Here is a 24,086-nt window from a genome sequence, read left to right on the forward strand (position 1 = left end):
GCTCTTTATATTATGACCAATAGATCTCTAAAAACTTTTGCTTTTTTAATTTAATCAGGCACTTCGTTAAATTTGAATTACTATTTTTTGAAATAATTGAAATACTTAACACTGAATTAGGGCGGCACCACACTTCATCACAGCCCGTTCTCTGGGCATAGATTTCGCGTACTTTGTGCCATCCACTACACAATCTAATCTCCATCCACGATTTCCATATATTATAAAAAATGAGGGTAATAAAAGTAATATTATCAATTTACTTATCATATACTTTATTTACATTTTATAAATTAATTGTACAATAATTAAAACCTACGTATTCTGTAAATTATGATTTTCAAATCAATGTTGCACGTTACAGAGACAAAATAAATTTCAGGTAGATATCAATAAATATAATTCTTATACTATTAGCTTATTGGCGTTTTTTGGATCTCGCTCGAGTTTTATGCTTAATCGTTTTAGAGGCTTCTACAGGTTCTGCTATTTAGCGAGAATTGGAAAAAGAATGAAAAAGTTAGGGAAGTACTGCCTACCTTACCTATTTCTGCCGCCAAGCAGTAGTGTGAACATTACTACCTTTCGATTTTGAAGGGTAAGAGTGCTGATGACATTACAGGCATATGGAATTTGTCAATGCAGGGTGACGGGCGTTGTGGCACTGCAACCGTTATGGACAGGCGTGTAGCGTACCATCAGTCACTTCATATTATATAAAAAATAAATTTAAAAAATCCGACCGAATTTTGACTCTGGGAGCTACGGTTTAAGAGCTTTCCAAATGCCTTTTGATCTGATAAGGCAGTCCGGTCCAACTTCTACATAGAGTTAAGAAAACAGAAAAGACTAGGAGAAAATATACGCAGCTATTGGTAGGGATCTTGGGTACTTGGGTAGCAACCTTATTGAAACAGATTTTCATAATACACGGTATTGTATCTGCTGATCTAATCCTGTTTGAAAAGAGAGCGAAGCAATTTACCTAGCATTGGAAATTATTCAATGAAACAACCGAAATTCGACGTCGATTGGGTTCTGTCATTGAACGCCCGACAGCCTTCTAACACAAACTAATTTTCATTATGTACAATGTTGCTTACATGTTTTGGACTTAACGGACACTTCTCCAAAAAGTTCATAGCAATATTGACGGTTTTACACAGTGTAATAATTGCTTTAATAAAAACATCAGGCGTATTACCTTACAAAAAGATAAGGACAAACGCCCGGGTTAAAACCCGGGCGCTTTATTAAAGCCCGCTTTAAATCGAGTTAAAACCCATTAAACAAATCGAGTTTTGTTCAAATTGAACGATATTATTACAAATACACGCAAAATAGGCGCCTTGACGTCGAGTTGCGGACACTAGCCCGTTACACCAAGTACCAAGTAGTAAGTATTATTACAAAATGTTTATGGCTTTCTGATTTAGATGATTCGATTGGCCTTTCGCTTTGCCTTTAATTCGCGTGAAACAAATATACGCAAAAAATCGTTAAAATATCATCGAGTATATAACCAGAAAGAGAGACAAAATTCTACAAAAACTCTTCAAGCAAATGGGAACTATCACTTTTAAATATTAACTCTCGTTTGCGCTGAAATCACAAAATAGAAAGTTGAAATAGTACAGCGCCAAGAACCGACCTGTGTGTACGTCTCCGTATATTCCGAAAATATTCTTTATTTATTGTAATAAAGATAATATATCTAACAATGGGGGGTGGTGGTGTGGGAACAACAGCAAAACATCTAATTACAAAACAAACGGAATCACATTTCATCGGTAATTAAATATTAAATATGTAATTTTGCAATTTTCGTCCATTATAGCAAAGCTCAAGTTAAACTGGTCGATTGGAAGCGAAACAATTGACGACACCCATTAGCGACACCCGTCAACTGTTTAGAAGTCGGGCTGGCCAATCGGAGCGCAGTTGTCACCGTAATGATTTGGCAGAATAGTTTTCAAACAAATGAAATGACATTTCGTCTCTATTTCTGGTTATATACTTGATGACTAGTTATAAATCTAGAAACTTATAGATACGACTCGCATTTGATTATATTTTTTTCGGTAATTAATTGAGATTTGACCTCATTATTATAATCTGTCAAAACGGCCATCATAGCGTGCCGGTACTTGTAAAAACTAAGCAATGAATTTGCGTGCGTGCGATGTATGCAGTGTCTCTATACTATGGAAGATTTTTGTTGGCTCAGGTTGAATGCCGTTTATAAGAAACGTATTTGTATTGTATTTTATAAGGAGTCAAACGTATCTTCGGCAATGTTATAACTATATTTGCTTCGTGGGTTTGCTCTAGCGCGATGAATTCCTTCATGTGCTCTCATGTGCTGCCAGTGGCTTCCTTGGAAGCGGAACCTCTTGCCACAAAGCTCGCAGGAGAAGGGCATCTCGTTCGTGTGAAGCTGGAGGTAGGAAAAGACAATAATTATTATCAGAGAATACGTTTATGTAGCGGTATTTTTTTTATGATGTGACGGGAGGAACAATTTGTGCACCTGGTGGTAAGCGACACGCCTGTACATGACAATTCCAGTGCCACTCAGAGCTTTAAATCACAAAGATATAAAGGGCACGGCTACTGCGCCGGTCACCCGGAGACATAAGTTGAAAAATCTCGTACCTTAACCCTTCAAAACCCGAACGCAGTAACACTCACATCACTGCTTCGCGACAGATATAGATAAGGCAAAACATTACACATTAAATTAATTAAAACGCCACTTACGACAATGTGTTGAGTTAGTTACGACAATGTGTTACGTAACTTACGACAATGTGTTGCGTTAAATAACATTAAACTGAAAGAAAAAGTCACTTACGACCATGTGTTGCGCTAAATGTGCATGTTGTCTAAACTTCTTAGCGCAGACGGTGCATTCGTATCTCTTCTCACCGGTGTGAACTGCCATATGGAGCTGTAAGTAACACAACCAAATCAATGTAAGTAGTTAAAACGCGTGAATGAGCTACTGGTCACAGGTCATTATGGTGGAGCGACTCCACCAACCCGAGGTTCTTGAATGGCGAACTTTACAACCCCATCGGTCCTTCAATTCGCCGTGATAATGGGTTCCATGGGCCAATCAACTTTTGTACCAACACTTTGCTATCTCTTTTTTAAATTTTTAAGTAAAATTTAAAGCTAACGCTTTTGTAATAGTTTGAAAATCCCATTAAGTCCGTAGCCCAAATCTAACTTCTAAAAATTACTAACCTTTTCCCATACCCATTAGATTCCTTATTAGGACTCCCTAGTTTGAGACTTTTTGCAAAAAAGAATATACCTTCAGGTGCATCTGCAGCTTGAAGCTTTTGTCGCAAACGTCGCATTTGAACGGCCGCTCTCGTGAATGCGTGCTCTGGTGGACCCGAAGCGCGGATTTGAACTACAATAAAACATAAATTAACAATAAAAATGGAAGTAAATTAATGTGTGAAAATTAAATCCTACAAAACAGCTGCGCTTGTGTTGAATATTTTTTCATGCAGTTAATTTTTCCACCCACTCTCCGCATAAAATTAATAAAATGAATAACACAAGCGCAACATCAAAAATATTCTGTATTTATTGTAATAAAGATAATATCTTCAATTATGGGGGTTGTTCCATTCGGTTGTGTGAAAAAACAGCAAAACATCTAATTACAAAACAAACGGAATCACATTTCATCGGTAATTAAATAATTGATTTTTCAATTTTCGTCCATTATAGCAAAGCTCAAGTTAAACACGTCGATTACGACACCCGTCAATTGTTTCGAATTCGGGCTGGCCAATCGGAGCGCAGTTATCACCGTAATGATTTGGCAGAATAGTTTTCAAACATATAAAATGACATTTCATCTCTATTTTTGGTTATATACTGGATCCATGTGACTGACCTTGAAATTGTTCTTCCCACAAATCTCGCACATAAGCGTTGGATAGCCGTAGTTTGTTTTAGGAGGTGCGGTCTTGTCGACTTTGCTTCCTTTCTTGCGCCCGCGCTTTTTCATTCCCGGTTCCATGCACTTGTTGGTCACAGGGTCCCGTTTGTGGTAGTAGTTCATATGATTACGTAGGCTCTGTGCTGACGCGAAGGGGCGGAAGCACTGGAACAAAATCGTTTTTATTTGTTATAATTATTAATCCTTCTAGACGGGAAAACTAAGCCGGCCCGAATAAGTCTCTGGAAGGAGAGATACCCCACGGCGTCACTCATCCCGCTATCGGAACACCTCCCTCCTGGGCATGATCTACCTTGGCAAACTTGGAAGTAAATAGGCTGCGAGCCCAAGTCGGCCGAAGTAAGGAGTGCATGCACGGGTGGGGTTACAGCTCGGAGAGCGCATGTCCGTATGGTATCTCTCACATCTTTTGTCCTGCCCTGCGTGTCCCTACACCTGCACACGCAAGGACCTGTAGAACGCCACTGATAATGCTATTTCAGTTGCCAAGTGCTGGCCCTCACAAATATAAACGTCAGAGTCGACACGCCCAGAAGATTATTAATACAAAGATTCGTATTAGAACCATTGACTTACAATTATATGGACGTCGGGTCCGCGCTAAAAAGTGTCCTAACTTATAGGGCGTTAAAATCGTATACAGAGCGTCATTCACGCTTTAGTCTTCGTTTGTTCGACTGACAGCGAAGCAAGCAAAATTAGACAGTACTGCGATGACATTACAATTTAAATTCAACGTTTTAACTTTTTCATATTCCTGTAAATGTCACTACGTTTAAATAGGTTGACTTGGGACATTTTTTTCGTGGTTTTTGTATTAGACCCGTCGTCCATTTATTTGTAAGTCAATGATTAGAACCAGCGTTTTCCAGCAAACCGTGCCAGACGCTATGCTAACTAAGCCACGGAACGAACTAGCGGACCTTACGAATTTTCCTATGTGCTTGTTGCACATCTTTGTTTTTTGATTTTTAATGACTTTTTTGCCGTTGCCATCTGTGACAAATCTATGTAAGCTTTTTCTTCACTCATCCGGGCACCTTTACAGCTACCAGCAGTTGACTATGACCAGTGATGTTGCGATGTTTGACCACCATGATATACAATTATTTATTTTTGTGAAATTACTTCACCAATTCGTTATAATTATTGATACAAACATCGAATACTTAGAAAACATTCCTTCGATCCGTCTGGATTCGAGCTAACGTCTTCTTCGGTTTTATTTTTTAACCGACTTAAAAAGCAGCAGGTTCCCAATTCGCCGAGTATGATTCTTTCTTTTTGGAATGAGGGTATCTCAGTATAGGTCCCATTTAAATTTAAAGAAAATATTCCACCTTTAACGGTAGCGAACTAGTGGATATATCAGGTTTATTGAATTGTAACCACTTTCCGTTAACCGTTTTCAATAAACTTGGCAAGTAGATGTAATTCCACAAAATTTTGAAGTTTGTTTATTTTTTATAACTATTAATATAAAGATCGAACACTGTGCTTGTCGTATCTTTGTATTTGGTTTTTCAACGACTTTTTAGCCGTAGCGCCATCTATGGGAAATCTATGACATTTTGTCACATTGTTTATTTTTTTTTATAAAAAAGGTATAATTATAATTTCTAAGTTTTTATTGAATGTCACGATGTTTTACTATCATGATATTCAATTACTTTGTATTCAATTATTTTTTGTGTCCACTAGTTTGTTATAATTATTGTAACAAAGATAGAAACACTAAAAAAAATTCATTCATTTATCCAGCCGGATCAAATGAATGTTTTTTAAGGTATAATTATTTATTAAAATTAATAATACATATAATTGATATTTTAAACCCTTTCGTTTTATTAAATGTGGTACGTTGCTATTACCTGTTGGCATTTGTAATCCTTCTTCGGGGGCGGTGGCGGCGTGCAGAACTGTTTATGTTTCTCGAACGACTCCTCCGTTGAGAAGCTATCGCCACAAGTGCCACACGGCCTGAAATAGAATAGAATAGACATTTATTGCATAGATACAAAAAAGAATATTGATACCACTAAGACAAGCAAAACAAAATTAAAATATAAAAAAAAACAAGACAAAACAATTAAAAAAAACTAAATATAACGACTACAAATGTTGTATTGTCATGTGTGCGGTTGTGGCGTACGCAAAAGGACTTCGTTCAGCTTATGCCACAGCCGTAATTGACTGTGGTGCTGGTTTTCAATGAGCCCTGAGCGACCGATGTGTGTGTTGCAAAATAAAATAGACTAAAATAACACTTATAATTATCTTATGTACGTATATATGTATATAACATGCTAATAATGAATATATCATACAAAATACACTTTTTCTGCTGTCCCAATTATTTTCTTCCAATACAATAAAACCAATACTGTAAGAGATTGCGTCTGTCAGCATCAAAAAAAATTTGTCAATTTTATTCATTTTATATAGCATGAAATTTGGCCAACTTCGACTGTCCCGATTTTATTCATCGCATACAATTAATTGATCCCTCCATGAAACCGAGTCGATTTGCATAAAAAAAAATTTTCATCAATTTTATTATAATTTTAGCAGCAGTAGAGCTCCGTGTGAAATGAATGATTGAATGAATGAAAGAATTCGTCCAGAGAAGTACTGCCACTTTACCTATTTCTGCCGCCAAGCAGTAATGTGAGCATTACTGCGTTCCGGTTTGGAAGGGTAAGGGTGCTGGTGAAATTACAGGGGACAGTTACAGGGGACATTACTGTTATGGACAGGCGTGTAGCTTGCTATCCCCGTATGTCCCGTCTGTTGGTATAATAAAAAAAATCAAATACACCAAAACCTATCGACTTTACCTCATCCCTATGACAAACGTCAAATGAAGTGTTCATCTTGTGTATCATGTGTACACCGGTGACCTAGACTACAAAGTGTCACTTACTTTTTATCCTTACTGCATGTTTTGTCTGTGGAATCTTCCAGATGCCTCGTCAGCGCTTCTTGCGATTCAAATCTCACGTCGCACTTTTCACAGCACACCTGTTGCACCTGCAGTAAACAAGAAAACAAAACTGTTTGGTTAAAATTCTAAAGCAATCACTCAATGAATCGAATAAGTAACACTTTCACGTATATTTCGAAGATTTCGACTTGATATCTCATCGCTTTTTCCAACAATATTTATTTGAATAGCATCGTAAAATTGTATGTGAGGTTATTTTTCATCTACACATCTATGACTTGTCTATGGTTGCATAGTGTTGTACAAAAAAACATTCGGTTCATTCAATTAGTGTTTTTGTAATCGATTAGTAAATCAAATATTTCAATAGCAATCGAACGAGTATCTATGTGTTAGGATTTGAAGGAGGATTTCAGATTTCGGAAATTTTAAATATGCTTATACATGTATGTAAAAAAAACCGGTAGTATGACTCAACTGAACAAATCGATTAATTAAATCAATTAATCGATTTGTAGTCGGCATTACAATTGGTTATCACTAAACCGTCTATGGTCGGGTCAGCGACTTGTTTGTTTACATGTTGTTCAAAATGGATTGAAACGAAGTATAGTAAAACATCCTGATATTCAAAACGACATCTCAAGTCAGCCGCTAGTAACCGTAAGGGTGCGGTGAAGAAGGTTCTAAAATCTATCACTAGATGTCACTAGAGGTATGCCGAAAAATCATAACAAAGATATAAATTGGATCGATCGGAGTCGAGGGTATTTCTTGTGGACGTTACCAACCCGCTTGATGAGGGTCTCGTGAAAGTCGAAACCGACAAACGCCGGAAGTATCTCGACCTGACGCACGAGAACACCGACAAGTGTGATGTGGCCTCCACTGAAATAACCCCAATTGTTTTGTCCGCAAATGGGTTCCAGTCAGCCTTTCTAACAGCTTGAGGCGGTTGGATTCCTGTGGCGTGTCGCTTCCAGCACAAATGCAGAAGGCGGTCCTGCTCGATATGGTACGTATTGTTCGCCGGTTCTTGTACCTGAGTCCCTGAACCCAGCCGACTGTGCTATTGCCGGGAAATACCGCCTCTCCATTTAAAAATTCAAAATTAATGTTTTAGGCCTTGGGACAGGCGAGAGTCTAAAATAGATAATAATAATAAAAAAAATTTCAAGAAGCCTGACTCACAAGCACTTTTGAACAGTCAAAATCACACCAGTGATTACAATACAGAGTATTAAAAAACCGACCTCAAAAGTACGTGGAATTACATCTATTTGCCAAGTTTTATTGAAATATCCCCTAGTTCGCCACTATACAGGACTTGACACTGGAGATAATAAAAATCGGTTCTCACTACCCAAAGTATATTACAGAGAAAAACGCCTTGAATTGGAGAATAGCAATTAGGCGCTATTTATAAAAATGAATGTTCATGCGTGATCAGTTCACCCTTAGAGGTGAATGATATTCTTCAAAATGAAATGGGACCACTATGGAGGTACCCTCTTTCCAACAAAAAAAAACCTGAAAGTCGGTTCACAAATACCGGAGTTATCGCGTAACATACATACAAAAAAACATACAATCGAATTTAGAACTCCTCCTTTTTTTAAAGTCGGTTAAAAAAGACAAGTCAAGTAAATAAAACAACTCATACAAAATGGTAAGTATGTAAGTACAAAACGATACAATATTAACTCCACGCATTTTTATCGTTCATGTACTCATCAACAATATAGTACCCTCTCGCCAGAAGTTTATTTTTAACATAATTATGTCTTAAATTTATAAAATGGTAAAAATGTAATACGAACTTTTTGCAATCGGAAATGAGGCATGAGGCATCTTTATTTCTAGTATTACCTTTGTGCATATCGCTGGGTTTCTTAAATACAGTAATATTTTGATGGACATTTAACATACAATTAAAAATAAACTGTGATGCTACCTTTAGAATATTAATTTCTTTGACATTTTTTTTAAGAGAGACCCTGTTTCCCAGTCTATATATGGACCTATAACAAAAACACATAGGAGAATTTCGACAACTCGACAACTTGACCCGTAGCTCAATTGGTAAGAGCTACGCTGCAGTATGGTCGTGGGTTCAAATATCATCGGGTCGAATAAGTTGTTCTATGTGTTCGATTTTTATATAAATAATAATCATAACCCTGTTAGTGTGTTATTTGTGTGAATTATCTAATTGTTGTTGTTCTTTTCCCCTTTCTTTTACACGTTATAGTCATGTTAATTGTTAAATGTATGTGTGCTGTGTTGTTTCTTTATGGAATAAATATTTCTTTCTTTCTTCTTTTTTTCTAACGTGATATTCAAAGCGCCGTCACTGGTCAGCTGCTAGCAGCTGCAAAGGTACCGGACTGAGTGACGAAAAAGTTTCATTGATTTTTTTTACATCAAATGACGGGATGAACGAGTCGTGCGCGTGATGGTAAGCTACATCACAGCCGGTCCATGACAGTTGCAGTGCCACTCAGAGCTTTAAATCGCAGTAATCACATTACTGCTCGGCGGCAGAAATTGATAATGTGGCAGTAACCAAAAACAAAGATGCAACAAGCACTTAGAAAAAAATCAGACTTAATGAAGTCTGCTGATTCGTTCCGTAGCTCAGTTGGGAGAGCGTCAGCCGCATGCTGAAGGCGCTGGTTCGCATCCAGCCGGATCGAAAATCTTAGCGTCCGATCTTTGTATAAATAATTACGACCAAGTAATGGAGTAATTTCACAAAACATTTTTTTTTAATTATTAACCTATATTATACTGACAATAGAATTATATTGACAATTATATTTATAAATTACTCAATCTATAGCATCAGTGCATCTTGAAGAAGTATACGCCTCCCCCAGCTCTATTCATCTGGCTCTGGCCTTTGTCAGCCTAGTGCTCAGCTAACGTTCAGCTATTTTTTTAAAGCCGTCGGACCATATTTTAAATGGACGACCTCTTTTCCTCTTGTTAACCATTCTCTTACCTTTCTAGTCCACTTTTCTATTCTACACAAAACACAATAGACTATATTGAATTTGATAAGGTACCTTTACAGCTACCAGCAACTGACTGCAGATGTCGCATAGATAATTGCAATTTTTATATTTATGTAAATGTCGCGGTGTTTGACTTATTTCATTGAACTATTTTTGTGAAACGACTCCATTAGTTTGTTAAAATTATTAATACAAAAATCGAACACTCGGAAAAAATTCACTTCGATCCGGTTGGATTCGAACCAACGTCTCCCAGCAAACGGTGCTAGACGTTGTGCCAACTAATCCACGGAACGAACTAGCAGACCTCACGAATTCTTCCATGTGTTTGTTTGTTGTTTGCTGTGCGCCGTCATACGAATGTAGTGAGAATAAAAACATTATGACATTCAATGAAATAAACGTAGCAAGCATTTACCTTATGCACTAAAGCAATATGCTGTTGCACCGAAGCGGCTTTGGCACAAACGATGTTGCAGATGGGGCACCGTGCAGAGCCGTGTTCTTTGCGGACGTGGAGTTGAAGTACGGAAGGGTGCCTGTATAACCACACATTATCTAAGAATTCACCACATTCATCGACGCGGAGGCCGATGGGCCATCGACGCGGAGGCCGATGGGCCATCGACGCGGCCGTTAGCTTTAATGTGTAAAAGCAAAAGTCATTGCAACCTACTGAAGAGACGTTATTAAAACTAATAAATTTGGTTTTTCATCAGGTTCCTTACTATATTTCTATTTGTCAGAATCTATATAGTTTCGTATGTATTACGAAAGGAGCAATATCTGTATTCGAGTGAGAAGATTTCACAGTTTCGAAGTCCGGATGTGTGAATGTGGTTTGAATGGAATGGGACGCAATAAATGATTTTGTGGGTGGAAGGGAGTCTTCATTGTTGAGGGCCCTTTTCCGGGATTGGGAATCGATTAGCATTTGGGTGGGAGGACAAATACACCACCGGGGTCAGGGGGTTCGGTAGGTTACGAGAGCATTTTAGGGAATTTTGTTAGTAGTATTTACACAATAAATTTCACGAACAAATACACAGTGGATACAAAAACACAACAGTGATTAGAACACGAAATAAACCCGAAAAACTATTGTTAAACCGCGAACACTTGCTACCACCAAGTCGCTCCACAGAGCCATCTGTATAGTCTGTCTTTTTTGAACATAGATACATAAAACATTTGCAGGGTTGCCAATTTTCATAAAATTTTAAATAGTCATGTAGTTGTTGTCGACAGTTTTATGGATAGATTGTCAGAAGGTAAAATTTTGTCAAAAATGTTTGAATTGCGAATGTTACGACGTTCTAATGATTAAGGGTAACCAAAATACAGTCGATAATCGATAGAATATTTATCGGCCGTAATCACTAGCCGCTTTGAAGCTGGCAACACTTTTGTGCAATGAACTGTCATTTTACTCCATCTTCATAAAACCTGATCACCAATTACGGCTCTGTCCCGTAATTGGTGCTCAGTTGTTACTATTGTTATTTAATCTTGTTTTGAGTTGTTGGTATTCCTTTTAAATAAATAAATAAACTAAGGTAAACTACTCTTTTATGGGGAACTGTATACGTTTCTACAATAAGATTCTGGAGCATTTCCCAAATTTAAAACTTAAATTAAAAGTATTTTAATTGAAAATTCTTATTACTAAATTGAAGGGTATGTGTTAGATAAAGATGTATGGAAAGACAATATGAGTCTAGATTCCATGCAATTATGATTCAAAGTGTTATTCCATAGCATTTAAGTTTATTTGAAAAGAGCAATCCCTCGAGTTTCGTGCTCGTTCTTCTCAGGGAGGTCAGCGTAGTGAACGAGCAGTAGCTTAAAAAATGACGTTTTCAAGTGTAAAAGTTTTACCAATGGAATGAATGATTATTTGAGTTTGACTTTGATAATTTTTTTATTTTATTTTTTTTTAATTTTTTTTTATTGTATTAAGTTCTTTGATGATGTATGTTTTAGTTAAGGAAGGGCGAGACCTCCTGACACAAGTATTTAATTACTTAATAGGATGGTCTCAACCTCCGTTTTGTTATGCCACTTGAACTTCAATAAACACTTTTTATTTTATTTATTTTTATAAATCATCATCATTATATCAGCCGGAAGACGTCCACAGCTCAACATAGGCCTTACCAGGTCATCCGTCCATCTAATAAGGGGCCGACCCCACAGAAAGCCTTCCAGTGCGTGGTGAGATGTTACACGGGTAATGAAATCTATTTGGCCCTCCTCACTGTGACCGTCAGGATGGCTGGTCTCCTGTGGCATCTGGCACTGAGTGTATATTCAAGAATTGCTACCTACTTGCTACTATATATATACTTTATTGCACCAAATAAATACAACAGATATATTAGATTAACAGAAAGTGAGCAAATGTGGACTTATCTTTAAAAGAGATCTTTTCCAGCCAACCCAGGGCAAGTGAGAGCTAAGGTTGTAAGCGGGCAATAGCGTGCAAGTGAGAGCACGGAAGAAATTAGTACATAAATAAAACAAATAAAAAGATAGCATTACTATGTACTATTTGGTACCTTTTCTAAATCATTGCTACCTTAGGTATATTCTGAGAAATTTAAAAAAATAATTGACCAGCCATTCTGATACACATAGGAAATGAAACTATTTTTCCGGATTTAAATCGCGTACATTTGTTTCTTCAATTTTTTTTTGTTCTATCTTTATTTTTTTTGTAAAATGAAAAACAAGGTATTTAATTAATAATTTTTGTAACTATAGTGAAAAAATAGGGTGGTTGGCGTTAATATTAGACTTAACTGGTTGATGACTGTACCACCTATATGTGGAAGGATAATGTAAAAATAAATTAAGGAAGTACTTACTGGCTAGAGAGAATCGCTGTGGACAGATAAACCCTTAGTGGTTTTTGAGCTACAGCTGCTTGTAATATGTTTAAGTTTTTGTATAAAAAATAATAAAAAAAAAAAAAAAAAAAAAAAAAAAACCTCAGTCAACCGTGACCACGGGACCTGTAAGGGGCCCGAAACGGTTTGTTTGAAAAAACTAATATACGCGATTTAAATCCGGAAAAATTGTTTCATTTTATATTGTCTAAATTATGACTTTTATTATCAATAATAATTATAATAACGCACACACTCAACATGGCACTGCACTATGGAAACCCTGTGTCGCGGGTGCCATGGACACACACATAGACAACCTACACAAATTACACCCAAACTCATGTTGGCCTTACAAATATTTCTCCCGGCCCAGGAATCGAACCTGGGTCTGGTTCGGCCACGGAAGCAGTTAAACGACTGTGAACTGGCAACCGGTACTATCTCAATTTTAACAACTTTACAGGATGAAGAAACAATTATTTATATAGCACCTGGTTTATTAATAATACATGTGAAATAAAATTATTTAAAAACTACGCATTTTTATTTAATAAACCAGATGCTACATAAATGACGCAAACATTTTTTTTCTTCACCTGTAAAGTTGTCAAAATTGAGATAGTACCGATTGCCAGTTAACAGGCGCACAATCAAATTCCCCCACATACCTCTACATTATGTATTAAGAAAAAATAACTTACGCGAATTGTTCGCCGCATTGCTTACACGTCGGTTTCTCCCCTTGATGCATTTTGTAGTGAAACCTTGCCCAATGCCTGTAGAATAGACATATAACTTATACTATAAAATAGTAACGAAGGCGAAGTATCAGGTAACAGCTAGTTTCAAATATAAAACTTACGGGTTCTTGTACGTCTTCTTGCAAATCTTGCAAGTATAGTTGAACACGTGGTACTCTCGCGCATGCGCCAATACTCGGCGGCGGTTCTTGAAGCGAAACCCGCAGATCTCACACTCGAACTCGCCGCGGCTCTAGACATATTGAGTTCACGTAGAAACATACAGTGTGTTTTTTTAATTAGACAGTATGGGCAGTGGCGTAGCGTGGTGCACAGGGGGTCATTTTTAAGCGACGTCAAAAAAGGAAGAGGTTCTCAATCCGACTGTTTTTTTTTGTATATGTTATGCGATTATTTGTGAACCGATTTTGATGATACTTTTTTGTTGGAAAGAGAATTTTTTTTATAACAAGTGACGGGACGAACATGTCGTGCGCCTGATGGTAAGCTACACGCCTGTCCATAACAGTTGCAATGTCACTCAGAGCTTTAAATTGCAAAGATCTGAGAGGCATTGCCACTGCGCCCGTCACCCGGAGACATAAGTTGATAAGACCCATGTGCCTGTAATTTCACCAGCAACAGTACACTTTAAAACCAGAATACAGTAATGCTGACATTACTGCTTGGCGGCAGAAATAAGTAAGGTGGCAGTACTACCCTGGACGAACTCTTTCACAAGGAAATCTTCTGCTACTAACTGACTAACTCAGTATTGGTCCCATTTCAATTGGAATATTCCACCTCTAAGTGTGGCAAGACATCAGATAAATCCGGTTTCGCGCACTTTCCGCCAACCAATCAATAAAACTTGGCAAATAGATGTAATACCACGAACTTTTGTGGTTGGTTTACATTCGGTTTATAATTATAATAGACTTTGAGATATAAAAAGAAACTTACCACATCATGTCTAGCCATATGCTGTTTAAAGCTCTTCTCCATAGCAAACCCTTTGTAGCATTTATCACATTTTAACGACGCGTTGTTATACTTATCACTGTTTTTCTTTTCTTCTAATTCTGCTATTTGCTGATCCTTAAATCAAAATGTTTTTAACGAGACTACCTCGAATTCAATTTTTTACTTTACTAATAAGCGAGCGTCAGAGACACTGGTTTAATTTCAAAATTTCTTTTTTACAAACGAAAGGGCCTATTAAATACAGCAGTTTTCTTGTAAAATTTCGAGGTAAGTTTGCGGTTTTTTTTCCCATCATGAAAAATTTTAGGAATCGTGTTTTCACACTGTATACTAAATAAGTGTATATCACTTGATTTTAAATGAAGATCAATTGCGGGTAGTTAGAAAACTCGCACGGCTAGAAGATGCTGACCCGCCTCTTCAGTCCCTTGGAGACCAGGGACGTTGCAATACGTCCGAAACGTCGAGGTAAATTAAAATATGTTTTATCAGTGTATATCCTCAATTGTACTATAAATATTTTTTCTAAGTGATTGATTCAACACATTGACTGTTATGCAGAATCAACTAAAACCATTTGAGGTCGTATCGACTCGCCAGTGACAGGACGAATGAGTCGTGCGCCTGTTGGTAAGCGACCTGCCTACCCCTAACAGTGTGTCCCTGGACATAGCCTACGCCTTCGGCACTCTCCCCTTCGCTGTTATCAGGGAGGTGCTGAGGTACCACGAGATCCCCAGGTACCTCAGCCGTCTGGTGGAGCACTACCTGGAGGACAGGGTGATGCTCTACCAGACGAGGGAAAGGAGGCGCGCCGAGCGCCCAATGATGTGCGGAGTACACCAGGGGTCCGTGTTAGGACCACTACTGTCCAATCAGAGTTTTGATCGCAAAGATTAGAAAGCGAATGAAAGCTATATAACCCGTGTGTGCCAGTATTTTCATCAGCGATCTCCGTAATAGAGGCGTTTACACACCGGTTTTCACGGTGTCGTCACCTCCGTCGACCCCTGGCCGGGTCAATGTAGAAACTTTTCTATATTGTCTCGGATCCGGGTGTTTGTGGGACCGTCGTTGTTTCCGATTTCCATAACACAAGTGCTTTAGCTACTTACTTTGGGATCACAGCAACGTATGTGATGCTGTCTAATATTCATTTATTCAGCAGCACCCTTACCCTTCGAAATTTCACGAGGAACTCTACTACTAATTATAATATAATGTTATTTACCTTATTCAACATAACTATATCGACTTCATATTCTTTAGAAAATTGTTCTAATCTGTTTTTCTTTGGCAACCTATATATTTCTTTTATTTCATCCGGATATTCTTCTTTCTTTCTTTTGCTTTTCTTTTCTTTGTTTTGTATCTCTTTTTCTTTCTTTATTGGTATGTTTTTTTTCTTTTTAACAACTTTTCTTGTCTTTGTTACTTTGGATTTTGTTTTAATTTTCTTTGTGTCTTCTTTTTTTATCAATAAATTTAACTTAGTGTCTGAATCGTAGTCTGAATCAATAATTAATCGAAAATCATCACTTTCGATGTCATTATCTTCGTTTTTAATTGTTATATCGCTATTAACAGTGTTGGAAGTATCTACGAAAACCTCTTTGACATCTGGCACCAATTCAGTATCTGATTCAAAACCTTCCAATGTCAATTTATCACTGACGTCCGTTTTGACATCTTCAGTGACGTCACTTTTACGTTTCCGCTTTGGCCTTTCGTGGTTGCTGTCACTTATTATTGTTAAAGAATCATCGTTTATTGTATTTTGATTCTTAGGTATGTACGATAAAGTTTGTGTTCGCGTTTTTATTAAATTTTGTTTAATTGCAGTTCTATCTATGGTAGTTATTGATTGCCTTGTTAACTGTAAAAAAAAAGAAACAATAAGTTAGTTACGTTCAAAAAAAGCTCTGCAACAAACGCATACAAAAATTTGTAAGGTCTGCTGTCTCCATTTGTAGCTCATTTGGTAGAGCGGTCATCCTGGTAAGGCACCGAGACACTGGTTAGAATCCTGCCAGATCGAAGGAATCTTTGTGTTAGACCTTTGCATTAATAACTAGCTAGTGCCCGCGCTTTCGTTTACATATAATATACTTCGAGTGGCCTACTGTACTATACACATTTTTAACTGACTTCAAAAAGGAAGGAAGGGGGGAAGGAAGGAAGAAGGAAGGGGGGTTTATGTTACGCGATTGCAATAGCATTTGTGAACTGAATTTGATGATTATTTCTTGTTGGAAAGAATACCTGAGTATTGGCCCATTTGAATTTGAAGGAAATATTCCACCTCTATGGGTGGCAAACTAGGGGATGAATCTGGTTACGCACACTTTCCGGTAACCGATTTCAATAAAACTTGGCAAATAAATTCCACTTACTTTTGAAGTCTTTTTTTTAATTATTATATAATTCTGTCACTAAGTATAAGAATTAGTGGAGTAATTACGGATCAGTCTTAAGTTTATAGAAAAAGTGTTTTTTTAAATATATATATTTAATATTAAGTGACGGGACAAAAGGCGTGGGCCCGATGCGAGTGTATTCGGAAAACTAACCGACCCTAAAAATTAACAGCACCCTTACGCTTCAAAACCGGAACATAGTAACACTGACATTACTGCTTGGCGGCAGAAATAGGTAAGGTGGAAAAAAACAGCCCACTTATGTTTCATATTAAAGAGGAGTCAATTGATACCCAAAATAATTGATACACATATAAAATGGAGATGGACTGGGCATCTGTTGCGAGGGCCGGAAAAATGGAGCAAGCTAGTCACCAATTGGTACCCGCGTGATGGAAAGCGTCAGCACCAAAGATGGGAGGATGAGCTGAAGTTGACTCTAGGACCGTGTTGGAGAAGAGCAGCTCTTGACAGAGCACACTGGAGGGATCTGGAGGAGGCCTATGCCAAGAGGCACGCTGAGTTAAGGGATATAATGTAAAAATTTAAAATACAAAGGAAAATTGTAATGTAAAATATCCCTAACTCAGCTTCAAAAGGCTATATAATAATTGATCCAGGCTATTGATCAGCGCCATCTTGATATAAGACGGGATTTTTACCTTTTTAGCCGACTTCAAAAAAGGAGGAGGTTCTCAATTCGACTGATTTTTTTGTGTTCATAATGCGCAATTACTCTGGCATTTTGTACACCATCGATAAGAAGTTGGAGTACCGTCATTTGTGAACCGGTATCGATGCTTTTTTTTGTCCAAATAACATATGTATATTATCATGTTATATTGTATTTATGATTAGTCCGTAAGGTATTTATTTAATATTTCTGTTATTGTTTTATTATATTATTGTTATATTATATGTATGTTAGTCTGTAAGGTATGTATCTATGGGTCCTAGTTGCCTGAAATAAATAAATAAAAAAAAATAAATAAATAAATAAATAAGAGAATGAATCCGGATTATTCAATTTCACCCATTTTCCGTTAACCGATTCCAATAAAACTTGGCAAATAGATGTAATCCCACAAACATTTGAGAATGATTTTTTGATAAAAAAAGTATTAAAATTTCAGTCCACAGTCCAAGGATCGATAACACGATAAAGAAGAATTATTGATGGACTCCCATCAGTTACCTTTCGAAGGATCGGGCCATTTTAGCCCAAGAAAGCTGGCTTAGATAGACGAGCAATTAATTAATTTATACATACCGTATCTTGGGAAGCCAATAAGCCCTCCAGGGCAGTGTGGGCAGCACGACACCGTTTACGAAACGCCGAGGCTTTCAAGAGCAGACCAGCGCAGTAGATACAGATGAACTGCGGGAGGCTATCGAATTGGTAGGCCTGAAATACATTAATTTGGTATGGTGTAAAAACTGGCTTCCTCAACTCAACGTCATAGTGTACGATCTGTCTGTACAATTCAGTCAGGAGAAGTTGTATGCTCGCATCTGAGGTTTAATCAAAACTACATCATTGTCCTTTGTCAAAAAAAGGAAGGTTGATCATCATCTTTTGTCCAAGAGTCGGTAACATTTCGAATACCTGTCAGTGTAATCTGTCTTTGCAGCATGTCCGTCTGGTCATCCATGAAGGCTGAATGCTGGTCATGCATGGAGGCTGTATGTGACAGCGCCTATTCGGAGTTTAGTGGGTGTAGCTTTATACTTGTGCCACCTAAGCTCCTCAAATAATCTTAGCACCCTATTGGATTTGCTAGACTTCAGGAAGCAACCTTGATGCTCCAAGATATTTATTCCCACACTGTACTGTGATATGCTGATTTATTAGGAACATGAAACAGGTGTCAGGGATACTGGTGATAGGCTTCTTTGACTATGCAGGATCCACCTGGGCAGATAGTACCGCCATACCAATTTCTACTAGAATCTTCGGTCAAATATATACACTGTAGCCACTGAAATAGTGGAACCGTCGTAGAGGTGTGTACAGATCTAGCTAATGCACCACGAATGTGCTGCTAGCATCCGCTCTTTTTCACTTCAATACCATTCATGAATCTATATTAAAATGTGCAGGTAAAAATTGCAAAACTATACTAAAAGCTTTTAAAAAAAGATGGAGAAACATACCTAAGTAATAATATCATCTTATTATGTTACTTCTAAATTTTAATTGTTTTTTATTAATTAATACCATGTGCCATCTATGAGTGGGCCACTGGCCAGAAAATTCATATTTATTGGATGCTTGGGGTTTTGGGAAGGAGGTCATGAAACGGGAAGCTTATTGGGGGCAGTTAAAGAATAAATGTTCTAGGGATCCTTCCCAGAATGTCTCATGGCTGTCACTCTCAGAAGTACGTAGCAACACAAAGACACTAAATTTATACTTATATCACCAGAAATGGGCGCTATAACAACAAGCGGGAATAAAGCTTGTTCACTGCCTAATTAAAAATGTTTTTTGAGTATGTAGTGAAATGTAGTCGAAATATTATGACGTAAACACTTACCCCAGTTCTGACAAGCTCTTCAAAGTCTCCAGCTAGTCCTGTATCGAATAAATTGTACAATTTCGCATCGAAAGCGAGACACCCTCGGCACACACTCACGTCTTCACTTGATGAATTAGACATATTAACGATTGTAACTGGACAGTTCCGAGGCAAATTTGATAAATTCACTACGCTATCCATATTCTAAAACCGATTCATTGAATACAAAATATTTGTTGTAATTAAATTCTAATTCGAATTGAGTGATGTCGAACAAAATGTAATATTTTACACTATTATCAATTGTTATAAAAGAGAGTGCCTTTGTTTTAGTCATACAGTATTCAATATTGTCAGTAAATACATAAAATTGATGTTTAATTATAGTTTTCAGTGTTTTAATGCGATTTTATATCACAGCAATGTACTTCTGGGACGCGAGAGGTGTTTTGACATTTTATCGATTGGTTGGTGCGCTTGCAAAGATCGTTAGGCAGCTCAAAATCTCAAGTAGAAAATGGTCTTATATTCAAGATTCTCTAGCCAAATAAAATAAAAAACCAACAAACTTTCATTTTTTTTCATGGCTTTTCGCGGTTAACGTTTCAGCGACTTGTTTTGTTTTTAAAATGCGGAAACTTTTAACAACGTAATACTGAACTTTAAAAAAAGGATCATACGAAGAACTATGAGATATAAATAAACAATCATTACATTTAAATAATACCTAATTTATGTTTATGAGAAACATTAAAATAAATCAACAGGTGAATGTTGCTATCCTAAAACTGGACTTTCTACCATTTATATTTAAGTGACATAACTTTTAAAATTCCAAAAATGTCATTTCGAAAATTCATTTGTTTAGTTTTTAATTTCATGTTTTAAAATAGGTAAAAAAATTGATACAAAAAAAACGCTATTTTAAATTTAAATTTAGTTATAGTACATACAAATTCTTCATGTGTCATTACTGCAACAAAATGAAGACACCAAGTGTAGTAAAAGTGTGGAAACTAGGTCTGACTTCATATGACACGGCATTCAAGATCCAGCATACATTGTCTAGGAGACATTTAGATTCTATGCTGAAAGGACACAGCCAGGACGATAACCACGACACTCTGTTATTGGTGGAACACAAGCCTGTCTACACTGTAGGTATCAGAGATGATACTTCTAAACAAGAGATTGATAGATTAAAAGCCTTGGGTGCAGATTTTAAAAAAACTAACAGAGGTACGTACAGGCTGTTTATTATTATGTATCGACTATGAAATTTTGATTGATTTTGATTTGATTTGACCTTTGATTTCACCAGTATTGAGTTTTTGGGTTAATAATTTTATAGGTTTCTGTAGGTTCTGCTATTCCACAAGTATTAATTAAAGTACTATATAAAAGAGTACAAGCTTACATATGTATGTAGTTAAGCATAAAGGACCCAATCCACAAAATTATCAAAAAATGAGTTGTATGTACCAAACGGTTCTTAACGTCTAACCTCTGAGATCAGCAAAAAATTCAACATATAAACATAAGGAAATGCCTCTGGAGTTACATGACTTTATAAGTTTTGAAAATAAAACGAGTGAGAAACACTTTTAAACTTCAAACTGCCATATCTCGAAAGTTAATGGATGTGTATTGGATCCATTTTGTTTAACTACGTCCATATTAAATTTGATGTTGTGAACTGCTAGCCGTTCTACTAAGAAAAACAAATATTCCACAAAAAATTACTGAAATAAATTCAATTGAAATTTTGAACGACAAATATTTGTTAATTTGTAAAATATAATTTCACATGTTTTATTTAATATAAATATTTGCATTTTACATAAGCAACTATGTTTAAATTTTTATAGAATTGATAATCAATTATTTTTATGTGAAATTACTCCACTAGTTTGTTATAATTATTAATACAGAGATCGAACACTCAGAAAAAATTCCTTCAATCTGGCCGGATTTGAACTGACGTCTTCTAGCATACCGTGCCAAATGCTATACCAACTAAGCCATAGAACGAACCAGCGGACCTAAATTTTTAGGATTTTTTTTCTGACTGTTAGATTTTTGTATTAATAATTATAACTAACTAGTAGAGTAATTTTACTTAAAAATAATTGATTATGACCTTGTTCTCAAACTAGAGAATTACCTCTACTATGAGTACCAATTCAAGAGAAATTAACTCGCAACATAGATTTAGTAGCAGTAGAACAGAAAAGAAGAGTGTCCAACTTACAGTGTGAGCATTACTACATTCCAGTTTTGAAGTGTATCAGGCTCAGGGTGTCAGGCGCAGTGGCAGTGCCCTCAGATCTTTGTGATTTAAAGCCCTGAGTGGTACTGCAACTGTTATGGACAAGCATGTCGCTTATCATCAAGTGACAAAAAAGAAAAAACATGTTACAAATATTGACCGACTTTTATTATGTTATTCTTTCCAGGTGGTCTAATAACGTTCCATGGTCCCGGTCAGCTAGTTGCCTACCCAGTCCTCAACCTAAAACATTTCTATACAAGTGTGAAGTGGTACGTCCAGAGTTTAGAAGAATCTGTGATCAAATTGTGTGATCAACTTGGCATAAAAGCAGTTCGGTCACCTTATACAGGTGTCTGGGTGGACGATAACAAGATTGCTGCTATTGGCATTCATGCGTCACGGTTGGTTTTGAAATTTTTATAAGGCTTATAACTATTTATGATCTTAGTGTGCAGAATAGTAAAAATTAATAAAACCTATATAAATATAAAAAAAGTCGTTGAAAACCAAATACAATACTTATATTGTTATGAAACTCGCCTGTCAGCTCGTTTCCTAAACTCCCTCTTGTTCACAAGAAGTACTATTTGTTTTCAGGTATGTAACAACACACGGTATATCACTTAACTGCAACAACGATTTATCTTGGTTCGACCATATAGACCCATGTGGATTTGACGACAAAGGTGTCACTTCGATTACCAAAGAGACTGGTCTCGATTTCTCCGTTGAAAAAACTATGCCACTGTTCATTAAACACTTTGAAAAGGCCATAGGGTGTACATGTGAAGATTTAAGCGCGAAGGAACAAGAGCAGATATTGAGTGTAGTTTATACAAAATTGATGTCACAAAATACGTCGTAATTTTTGTTACGTTATTTTGAAAATCTTGTGATATTCACTGCCGCATAACTGACATTTTTATCCTTACCGAGACAGAATGATCAAATGCAAACCTCTTTTAAACGTCTCATGACGTTTGAATGCGATTACGTGTCATGTCATGACATTTGATTGCGATTAACTGTCATGATGTTCGAATGCGATTAATCGCGTATTATTTCTCGTTCCAAATAGCGGTTGTCCCTCTCATTAAGCAAGTGCTGTGTGTGACATTTTTGTCTTATCTGAGAAAGTTAGTTGTTATTCATCTTTGAATGTGAACATTGTCCACTATAATTATTATAGTCCTCGTATTTCTACTTTTTTATATAAAAATTGATACTTGATAAAACAAGTTTGACAAGAGCTGTAGCTCAAGTTGGAAGCTAGTTGCGACTGGAGAGGGAGCTATTGCGGATCCAACTTCAAGAATCCTCATTTTTTATCTTAATTTGATGTCACAAAATATGTTGATAATAACTAATATAATACTTTTTGATTTTATAGTAACAGTTTTGCAATCTTAATATTCTTTATTTATTTTAAACGTTAATAAAGTAACGAGTAGAATTTGTTGTTTTATTTATAATGTCAAAAGTAAATCTTAACGGTTGTCCAAATACTATAGTTCCAAACAGGGCTTGTGTTTGGTTTCATAATTGCACGTAAAACTGCTAAAACCCACGCGTAAAGACACGTACCACTACCTAGGTAGGAATACTCGCACGCGTTTGATGTATCACGAACGTTATAAACTTCTTATTCATCATTGATTCCAGCTTACAGAAAGGCAATAATGGCCACGGGTCAATGGAGAATCCAGTCTTGTCGAGAGTCCATGGTTAGTCGTTAGAGGCAGTCTCCGAATGGGGCGATGCCAATCTTGTCAATTTTAACGCTACCAAAACGCAAGCGTGTCTATTCTCTACAAAACGTAGTCACTTTGACCTGACGCTAACTGACCTGTTAAAATAACTTGAGGCCAGGAACTGCGGAAGACATGAGGCGTGATCGTGCAGAGAACAATGTTAGTGGTGCGGCGGAAATCAAATAGCATCTTTGATCCTAATTTGTTTATTACCATTATTTTGTTCCATACAATATTGTTTTAGAATTGATCACTGTAAAATATAGGAAATTGAATTATATAAACGTACGAGTATTGAACGTGGCAGAATGGCAGAGAAAGAGAGCGAACAGCAGTGTTGCCAGACTTTTGTGAAGTTAATTCGCCAATTTATGTATGTTAAGTAGCCGATATTCGCCAAGCTATAAAATCCCTATTGGACATAGGGGAAATAAGAGATTTCATATTCCCCAATGTCCGGCGGTTGTGAGTCCCCAGACATTTTATTAAGTAGCCTAAAATCGTCTTTTCCTATTTCAAACGTAGTCTACATATCGCCGAGTCGCCGACCACTTTTTTAGTCGTCGCGC

At 36.8% G+C, this 24,086-nt stretch overlaps 3 protein-coding genes across 3 annotated transcripts; 1 reads left to right on the top strand and 2 right to left on the bottom strand.

Moving 5' to 3' along the window:
- Positions 1-2,052: 2,052 nt before the first annotated feature.
- LOC113234550 (zinc finger protein 501-like) lies at positions 2,053-14,613 on the bottom strand. Its single transcript, XM_026469890.1, has 10 exons — positions 14,538-14,613; positions 13,697-13,827; positions 13,536-13,610; positions 10,362-10,482; positions 6,906-7,012; positions 5,854-5,962; positions 3,917-4,126; positions 3,320-3,421; positions 2,855-2,950; positions 2,053-2,437 (listed from the first exon to the last, which is right to left on the bottom strand). Exons 1-10 carry the CDS (start codon positions 14,577-14,579, stop codon positions 2,267-2,269), a joined length of 1,164 nt encoding a protein of 387 aa, XP_026325675.1. The 5' UTR covers positions 14,580-14,613; the 3' UTR covers positions 2,053-2,266.
- Positions 14,614-14,739: 126 nt separating this feature from the next.
- On the bottom strand, positions 14,740-19,660 carry LOC113234379. The gene is made up of 4 exons (XM_026469690.1): positions 19,513-19,660; positions 18,246-18,380; positions 15,994-16,434; positions 14,740-14,748 (listed from the first exon to the last, which is right to left on the bottom strand). The coding sequence occupies exons 1-4, from the start codon at positions 19,633-19,635 to the stop codon at positions 14,740-14,742; spliced, it is 708 nt and encodes a 235-aa protein (XP_026325475.1). The 5' UTR covers positions 19,636-19,660.
- Positions 19,661-20,456: 796 nt separating this feature from the next.
- Positions 20,457-22,701, top strand: LOC113234503 (putative lipoyltransferase 2, mitochondrial). Its single transcript, XM_026469840.1, has 3 exons — positions 20,457-20,733; positions 21,951-22,167; positions 22,364-22,701. Exons 1-3 carry the CDS (start codon positions 20,457-20,459, stop codon positions 22,629-22,631), a joined length of 762 nt encoding a protein of 253 aa, XP_026325625.1. The 3' UTR covers positions 22,632-22,701.
- The last annotated feature ends 1,385 nt before the right edge of the window (positions 22,702-24,086 follow it).

Source organism: Hyposmocoma kahamanoa, unplaced genomic scaffold (assembly GCF_003589595.1).
Source record: "Hyposmocoma kahamanoa isolate Upper Pololo Valley unplaced genomic scaffold, ASM358959v1 84, whole genome shotgun sequence".
Taxonomy (NCBI): Eukaryota; Metazoa; Arthropoda; class Insecta; order Lepidoptera; family Cosmopterigidae; genus Hyposmocoma; species Hyposmocoma kahamanoa.